The following is a 9,117-nucleotide window of genomic DNA, read 5'->3' as shown; positions in this document are numbered from 1 at the left end:
TTGAAATAAACTAATAGTCGTTCGATTAAAGCGGGAGTGGCTGAAAGTCTAGCGGGCGGTAGGAATCAACAGGTCGAGGAATTGGCCGTTGGAGAATTATATACCGATACCGATGCTGCTGCTGCTGACTGCCGGAGAAGTTGATTGCCGATGAAACCTCTGCTGACTGCTGGAAATATGCTTCACAAAATAAGGCCGAGGATCTAACGGATAGGTAAAATCCGGTGGAATCCGCAGCAAGTTATGGTGCTGGGGCAGGTTAGTATTTTCATCCAATTAATAATCGACTGAAAACTGATATTTGACTGTTCTTTGTTTGCAGGTAAATCCAACATAAATTACATAACCATCAGGAAAGACAGCTTGGATTTTTATGTGCTAATTATGACAAAGGAATGTTAAGTATTATTGATTGTGAATAAATGTTAATAATAATGAACAAAAGATTTTGTTATTTTGGTGTAAACATATCTGAAATTCATGTAAATACCGGATGGAAACCATTCCGAACCTACAGGAATACTTCGAAACTCCCTGCAAATTACAAGAGAAAACTGTTTCGAACGTACAGGTGCATGTGACAGTTGTTTCCCTGAGCTGTTTCTCTGTCCTGAAATCGTCCTGTAATTTCAGCTGTTGAAAATACAGGACGAAATCCTCCCGACCACAGGAGAAAAGATTAAGTATGTATGCTATTTGCTGCCTGTTTTGCTGCATTGAAAGTCTCGTTTGACGTCGAAATTGATGACACTGATTGCGGACAGTTTCAAGCATCATTGAAATTCTCTTCTGCTGACTTTTGAATTTCTTTCTTTCACCCGAGCAGAGAATATGAGAGGATTCACTTTCATTCGAGTAATGAAAGTGAACTGCTCGAAATTGAAATTTGTTGGAGTGAGACGAATAAAGGGAAATTTCAATTTCATTCTTTCCTTTCGACGATGCCGAGCCCTGCTCCTATCAAGCTTATATCTGGTTCAGATAGCATAGTTTGATATTAGGCAGAACAAATCCTATCAAAATTATAACTTATCGAGATATTAATGCTTCGAGAAAGATTTCTAGTGGAATGTCAGTAACCCACCCTATTTGCTAAAATCATGCTCCATTTTTGGTATCCCAAAAATTTGGTTCAATTTTATGAATCTGCTGAGCGAAACTCATTAAAGTACGGTTTGGACTGTTGCGTGTTGACTTCAATGTCCGTGTTTCTTTGAAAGTTATATGCATATCAAAATAAGATACGGTTATAATATTATAACAATTTGAAACAAATTCTTTATCGTTGAAAGTGAGTTCAATCCTATTCAAGACTGCCAATCAATATAAGATATAACCAAGATTCAAGAAAATAAGAGTCGAAAATTATGACAACAATATTCTAACTGAAAAAGATATAAATATCTCGTTGAGATATGTTTAAGTTCTTATTTTGATATGCTCTCCTGATCGGGACCCCTTATAAAAAATTCGTGGATTACATGTTTTTTTGCATAATATGTATATAATTTGCATTGATGCAAGAACCGTCCAAAGACTTAAACGGGAGATTGGAGAATGAAGCTATACACAGTAAACTAAAATTACCGAGTTCGGTAATTTATTTTACAGAACTAGCTCTGTAATTAGAAAATTTTCGGTAATTGATCAATTTGACGTTTAGTTTTTACCGAGTTCAGTAAATCGGCTCTTGACTTACCGAAGTTCTTATATTTTAATGTAAACAAATCTCAATGCCATCAATTTTCGGTAAAAAATCACCGAAATCAAACTGCAAACAAGACGAACGTCAAAATTCGATTGTCATTTTTCGCACTCCGGGTCTTCCTTCTCATTCTTGCAACCGAAATTAATCGTTTCGACTACTTTCGTGTGCTCGAGTGTGATGGGTGTCTTTTAACCGGCCAGTCGTCGCCATTGCTCGGCATTTTCGGTTTCGCGTGCTTTGAGCAATGAAGCAGCAGTTTTTATTTTTGCTTCGATGGCCTCCATGCATGCACTTGAACGCACATAGACGATCGGATTTGGGACATCGCCAGCACCGCGGCGCTTCGCATGGAATGGATTGCTAATTTGATCGCAGCTCCAGTAAAGGTACATCAGATGAGTTTATTTTCCGCACTTTAGTAAAAAATTAATTTTACTTCCAGGTCCCGTGGCTGTGACAACCTTCCTCCAGTCACCTGTGGCAGATGGCCATTGTCCACAGAATGTGGAGGAGGGGATCCTTGAAAAGCCACGAGACGGTACCATGTTGCCATAACACAGAAAATAAAGTTAAAATAATTTGATCCAGCTCCTCATTTTTATTTGTAGATTGAGCCTCTGCTATTAAGGCGTCCTCTAGAAATGCGATAGTATTTAGCAAAAAATATTTTTTTCGGTAATTTTTAACGAAAACCGCAAAACGTTTGCTAGTTTCAGCTTATGATGCACAGCATATTACATGAGATGATATTCGAGACTCAAATCATCTCGTGTAGTATGCTGATTACGTACACCAATCTACGGAACGTTTTGCGGTTTTCGGTAAAAATTAGTGAAAAATTTAGTTTTTGGTAAATATTATCGGCATTGCGGTAATAACAGATATTTCGGCGAAAAAATCAATTTTTCGGTGAAAACTACCGAATTTTCGGTAAAAATTGGAGCAATTTTGTGAAAGTTACCAGTTTTTCGGTAAACATTACCGAACTTTTTGAATTTATCTGGTAAAACTGACCGGTTTTTTGGTTTAAATTACAGATACTTCGGTAAACTCTTCCGATTGTTCGGTAAATATTACCGAACTTTTACAGTTTTTTCGGTAAAAATTATCAGTATTTCGATAATAATTACAGGTGTTTCGGTAAAAAATTTCAAGTATTTCGGTAATAGTTTTAGGTATTTCGGTAATCATTACAGGTTTTACGGTTAAGTCTACCAGTTGTTCGGTTTATATAACCGAGCTTTTTAGTTTTTCAGTTAAAAATAACCAGCCTTTCGGTATTAATTAAAGTCCTTTCGGTTCAACAATACCGATTGGTCGGTTATATAACGAGCTGTCATGTTGACAACTGTCAATATTTTGACAGATGATCAGCCGAGTTTTGGTTATTTTTTACCGAAAAAGGTCCGTAATATTTGACAGCTGTCACTTCTCAGCCATAGAAAATTACCGAACAGTTTAACGATCTCCACATGTTAGGATTTCGGTAAAATAATTACCGAACTCGGTAATTTTCGTTTACTGTGTACTGACGACGCCTATGGACTATTATAGCACAACGAGTGAATGACAAGGCTCGGTTGCGAATGCCAGTGAACATTTCACTTTTTTTTTCTCGTTCTGCCGCATTGTCAGCGTCCAATGAACCATTCATTCATAACGTTGCAACAGACCTGTACAACCATTACCCTAGTAGTAGTGAAAACGGCATAATTCGTAGCCAGCAGTAGAGCAATTCGGATCATTGCTATCGCGTAGCTTTTGTTTCGCTTTATTTCTTTAATTTTCGTTATTTGTTCGGTTTAAAGTTTGTTTAGTTTTGTGTATTCAGTTTCCGAAAAACTGTTGCGTATATAGAACAGACGACTAGTTTCGGGCAAATGCTGGAAAACTGTGTTTGAAAACAGACCCATTTTTTTTCTCGGGCTCAAACCTCACAGCCAGTGATCGTGCGCTGTGTGTGTATTCGGGCAGAAGAATTCAGGACACTTAGCAGAAGAGAGAGAGATCGGTGTTGTCGTTAACAGGCTAGCACGCTTGAATCGAAAAGGTGAGAGCGAGATGACATCGCACTAGTCATCGTCGTCATCAGTTTTGTTTCGGGCCATCGGAGCCAACATAATGGCAAGGCAACGCACACATGCACTCTCGTGCGAGAGTCGGAAATGTGTTTCAAGCTGTGTGTGTAGTTCAGATTGATGATTGAAAGGTCCAGCCCTATTTTGTTCATTATGTTAGCTATGTGCTACGTCGTCGAGTTGCTGATCACACTGATGATATGAATATTACGAGCATAACGATGACGATACTCCTACCCAATCTACAAGAAGCAATGCACACAGCGAGGAGATCTATGTGAAAAAAATGTTTGCGAGTTAAATGGGAGTTTAGCAACATACGCCTGCAGATTTAACAGTGAATCATCAACGAGACTGTCCGGGAAAACTAACGTTATTTTGCCACAACGGTTGATTCAAAACAAATGGAGTCGGGGTTTTTGTTTAACAAAATATTCTCGTTGATTCTCCGAAGCACCTTACTAAATGTGAAACAAAGTGATAAAGTGTATGAAATCTTATAACAAAATAAAAGTGTTTTTGGGAGAACGAACGGTCCAAAGTCTTGATCATGGAGGGCTAGTGCTGGTGTTATTATAACTGCAAATTGTTATTCCCTCACAGTCATTAAACATTCGTTGAAGAGCTCTGTTTTTTTTTGTAATCTAAAATCAAGGATAACCATGATTTAGTGTCATTTACACGAAATCAGTGAGGAAAAGGAAAAAAAAAAATTACCACAAACCAACCAACCATGGGGGACACGAAAGTGAAGCAGTCGTATTTTGGATCGGCGCCTCACCAGCAGGCAACAACTTCAAAAGCCGTCATGGCACCTTCCGTGATGGACGGTCAGAAAGGGAGTCCGTCGAATTTGAAAAACTCACCGACAGTTAAGGAAGATGTGGTGGGTAAAAGTCCTACCAAGTACGATCTGTTGAAGGCGCGTAAGGCCGAACTAGAAGCAAAGTTGAATGAAAAGTATGCTCAGCTGCAACAAATCAAACGTGAAGAGGCTCAGCTTATTGGAATGTATCCAAGCGATTTTAGCGCTGGAGTTGGTAGTCAGGATCAAAATGGAACAGCACCAACGTTGAGGCGGAAGATTGGTACAAGCTTCAAATTGCCAGAAAATTTATTGAACAACAAGGAAGACGACATAAACAAACTCCTCTTGGAGAAACAGATTCAACAACAAATATCAGAAGCATCCCTTAGGTTAGCTAACGATACGTCACAACCCAAGTCAGTTCGAAGGACTCACAAACAAAATTATGACACAGCTCAACAGAAATTGTTAGCGATTAATCAGAATCTGAGCGTTCTGAAGAAACGACAACAGCAGATAGCAGAACAGCAAAAGCCACCCCCACCTTCTACCAGAGACGATATAGATCTTCACAAGAGCCAACCCGTGAACAGATTTCGATCAAACAGCAACAGCAGCAGCATGATGTTGGTTCATATGTCAGAGCGACGTAACTCGATCAAATCCAACACGTCCTCTAATCATTCCAACAGTCTGCACAACACCTCCATGGGTTCCGTGACTAAGCAGCAACAACTTATGGTTGATATACCGAGTCAACATACAAATCACTATCATTCGCAACAAATATCGCCTTATTCCATACATTCTGGAATGCTCTCTGTCATGCCTTCTGGTTCGCAGAGCATGACGCCAGCCGCCTCGGCGGCAATGGTATCGCAATTGAATATTTTAAGACAGCGCGCTCGGCACGATAGCTTCAGTGGTATGATAAACTATGACATGGCCGGATCCATCGATTTAGCCAAGATGTCTCCCGTAAGTAATGGTAGCACACATCATCAGCACGTCCATCCTCATCAGCATTTTCAACCACAACAACTGCAGCAGCAACAGCGACAATCCCAACCTCCAACGACGACTGTTCCGGGAGGTCCAAACAGGTTGAACAAAATAATCCATCAACAATTGCATAGCCACAGCCCACCGCCCCCAGGCCATCTTTCCCATTCCAACAGTTCCGGATATGTGCTCTCACCGCCGGCAAGTGCTTCTTCAGCCATTTCCAGTCAAGCCTTTGTTTATGATTCTAAGCTGATTTCGCGACATCAACCACCTGTTCCTCAACCTCAACAACCGAACGATCAAAACTCCAACACAACAGCCAACAGTAGTTACGAAAGTCAACATGAGGTGACTCCCGGGCTGGGCGGCTACTGGATGATGCTGGAAACCGGTGAAAAGGTTTGGTGTGCAGTAGACAATCGATTTTCCAGCTTGGATCGGAAGCAAGGGGGCAGCATGAAAGTGTCCCGATCCAAACCAAATCCACTGAATCACGCCGCACCCACCAAGAGCAACTCGATGGGTAACTTCGATTTTATCAACAAACAGCAGCCTTCGGAATGTTCAATTCAACCTGATGCTATATCTGTAACATCCGGCTCAAGTGAACATAAACGACGGGAGAAGGTTTGGAGAGAGACTTCTCTAGATACTCCAGTTATCAGACATAAAACTCTTCCATCTCCAACTTCTTCAATAGCCATGACTGTACCTTTGAGTCCTCCGGCTTATCCTCAACCACCTCCTCCACCTCAACAGCATCATGCACCGGTGCAAACTCCTCTACATGTTAATACTTCCGGAGGGTATATAGTTTCGCCTTCGTCACCGTTACTGCTGTCACCCCAGCAGATGAGATATTACCAGCAAAAACAGCAGCAGATTTTAGAACAGCAAAGGCAGCAACAGCAAAGAATAAAGCAACTAGAGGAACAAAAGCACCAAGCATATCTCATCGAGCAACAGCAGCAGCAAATTCTACACCAGAAACTGCTTCGATCTCCTCAATCGCTGAAGCAAGCTCAAATGTATCACGCTCAACAACATCCCAGCCAACAACACTTGGACCTGCTGCCACATCCTTCCCAGCTCTATGACAGAGAAAATCAAAATATTATAAACCAGTACAGTCACTCCCAGGATTATCCTCCTCCCAACAATCTTTCCTCCCGTCATCCAGATTTACTCATATCTCCAACCCTGTCCGCTTCTTCATCGCATACCTTAACATCCCCAACACTACGGCAGCAGACCTCAGTATCGCCTACACCATCCACTGTTACAACAACTTCAGCGGGACCCAATGTGACAGCGATCATCCATTCAACTCCGGACATCCAAACAGAATCGCCCAAAAACGTTACCATCGTTCAGCAAGGCAAGATACTACCCTACAAGGAGGTTAGCAAACCGTTCGAGATGTCTGACTTCTACAAATACTCCACCAAGTTCCGCCAGAAACAACAACAGCAACAACAAAGCCACCAATTGGGTATGGGACAGCATCATCACAACCACCATCAGCAGTTCGATCTACCTAGTCCGAATGGTAACAGCTCCGGTGGCCTCAACTCCTCCGGTGGTCCCAACGGAGGCGAAATGATCCAGAAAGTAGTGTATCAACCACCCAATCCCTCGATATGCCACCCTATCAACTACAATTGATCCGTTCAATACTTTCAACAGAGAGAAGCTTTGCATGCCGGACGTTCCTTGTTAATGTCGATCGTTTGAAACGAATATAGCGTTACACAACAAATACAAATACACCTACTGTACCAGTTAGTCAGCGTACGATTTTCCGGGAAGAAAATTTAATCGCAAGACTGATAAAACAAATAGAAAAAAATGATAGGATGATGACACGCGCTAGATTGATTAACACTACAGTAAACTGTTATCTGTGAACCCACTTGTTTTTGTTTGTGTTTTTTTTTGTAATACAGTCATATGCCTTGTCTAGTTCATACTCGTCATCATTTAAACTAGAATTTAGCCTTAAAAAAGTGCTCACAAGCTGACGTCAAGAATGGGTTTCAACTAACTTTACGGTGTTAATCAATTCTAGCACGTCATCAAATGCTAAAAAATATTCATTTTGCTATGATAATTTAAAAAACAAAAACAAAAAGAGCCAGGAACAAATAGAATCCTTTTCGTTGAAGCGAACAACATCAATCGACCACCACTAATATCGAAACCCCTCATTGGAAAACGTGATATTTTAGAGTAGGAAGGTAGAAGTCACACCACACAACAGTCGAACAGAAAAATACGATAGGTACCGTTTTTTTTTTGCTGTTGTTGGTGGTGTTGTGCTTCTTTATAGCACCCAGGAATAACAATAATAGCTTACAATGATCGAATGCATTTAATTACAAACTGCGCGAACTCTGCCAATCAAAATTCACTCTACTGAGCTGCAAAACAAGACTGCGTTTTACACATTTTGATATGCTTACATATAGATCACGCTATCAATCAGACAATCAAGCCTTTCTTATAAATAATCGAGTTGTTGAGCTATAAGTACTTTGTATAGATAGACATAAAAAAATCACTGAATAGACATCGGCCTTATTTTTGCAAACTAAGCATATAGCTACTAGAAATTGAGAGCGGAAACTGTTTGTAGGAATATATTTTGAACAGAACTGAAAAGTACCTTTATCTTTACAAATGTGTACATTATATAGTTAAGTTTACCGGTAGTCGCGTTATCGGATAAGTTTGTTTCAAAGGTGATTTTGTCACGCGTTGCGCTTTCAGAAGAAAAAAAAAACGAACGAGACAATATAAAGAGCTAGTTTAAATAAGAAACATGACTGTAAATACAGATACTCTAAAGTGGTTAATTTGTTTTAAGCTACAACCTTTCGTGTGGAAGGTTTCCTGTTTGCTATACTCTAGTAGTAGTTATCAACCGGAATATATGGAATTAAATTTGACATTGTTTTTTAAATTAGAAATATCCGAAAATCCAACACATCTACATTCGCGATGAATTATTTCTGCTTTTTTTCATAATTTTATTAAAAGTTTTTTAATTAAAAACTTTTTCTGAAAAACAGTATATACTTCCTGTAAAAGGACGGAACCAAATTTTTTCTAAAGGGTGTCCACGATAAAATTGCCACACACAAAATTGATCCGCAAAATTCGAGTTTTCATCCGATTGCCATCAAATTTTCAGGGATTGAAGAATGACTATTAAACTTCATTTTACCATTTTTCTCGTATTTTATTCACAGTCCATACGCAAATGCCAGCACATTAGCCTTACTTAACCCCGGCCATAAGATTCTGCACAACCTGTGAATCAACAGTTTTTTGCATGTAAACCCGTACTTTCTTCAGTTCCTGGACTGTCTTCACTACCTTAGGTCGTTTAAACGGTAGTGAAGACAGTCGAGGAGCTGAAGAAAGTATGGGTTTACATTAGACTGCCCCAAATGGGAAATTCAAAACCTGTGAAATGTTATGCGCTGCAGGCTAGCCCATTTTTGAAGCCCAATAAC

At 39.9% G+C, this 9,117-nt stretch overlaps 1 protein-coding gene across 1 annotated transcript; it reads left to right on the top strand.

The window, feature by feature from the left end:
* Nucleotides 1-3,433: 3,433 nt before the first annotated feature.
* On the top strand, nucleotides 3,434-8,530 carry LOC129747329 (putative uncharacterized protein DDB_G0268364). Its single transcript, XM_055741485.1, has one exon. It carries the CDS (start codon nucleotides 4,520-4,522, stop codon nucleotides 7,262-7,264), a length of 2,745 nt encoding a protein of 914 aa, XP_055597460.1. The 5' UTR covers nucleotides 3,434-4,519; the 3' UTR covers nucleotides 7,265-8,530.
* The last annotated feature ends 587 nt before the right edge of the window (nucleotides 8,531-9,117 follow it).

Source organism: Uranotaenia lowii, chromosome 2 (assembly GCF_029784155.1).
Source record: "Uranotaenia lowii strain MFRU-FL chromosome 2, ASM2978415v1, whole genome shotgun sequence".
In the NCBI taxonomy this organism is placed as follows: Eukaryota; Metazoa; Arthropoda; class Insecta; order Diptera; family Culicidae; genus Uranotaenia; species Uranotaenia lowii.
The sequence above is the reverse complement of the archived record's forward strand: the minus strand, read 5'-3'. Positions and strand labels throughout refer to the sequence as shown.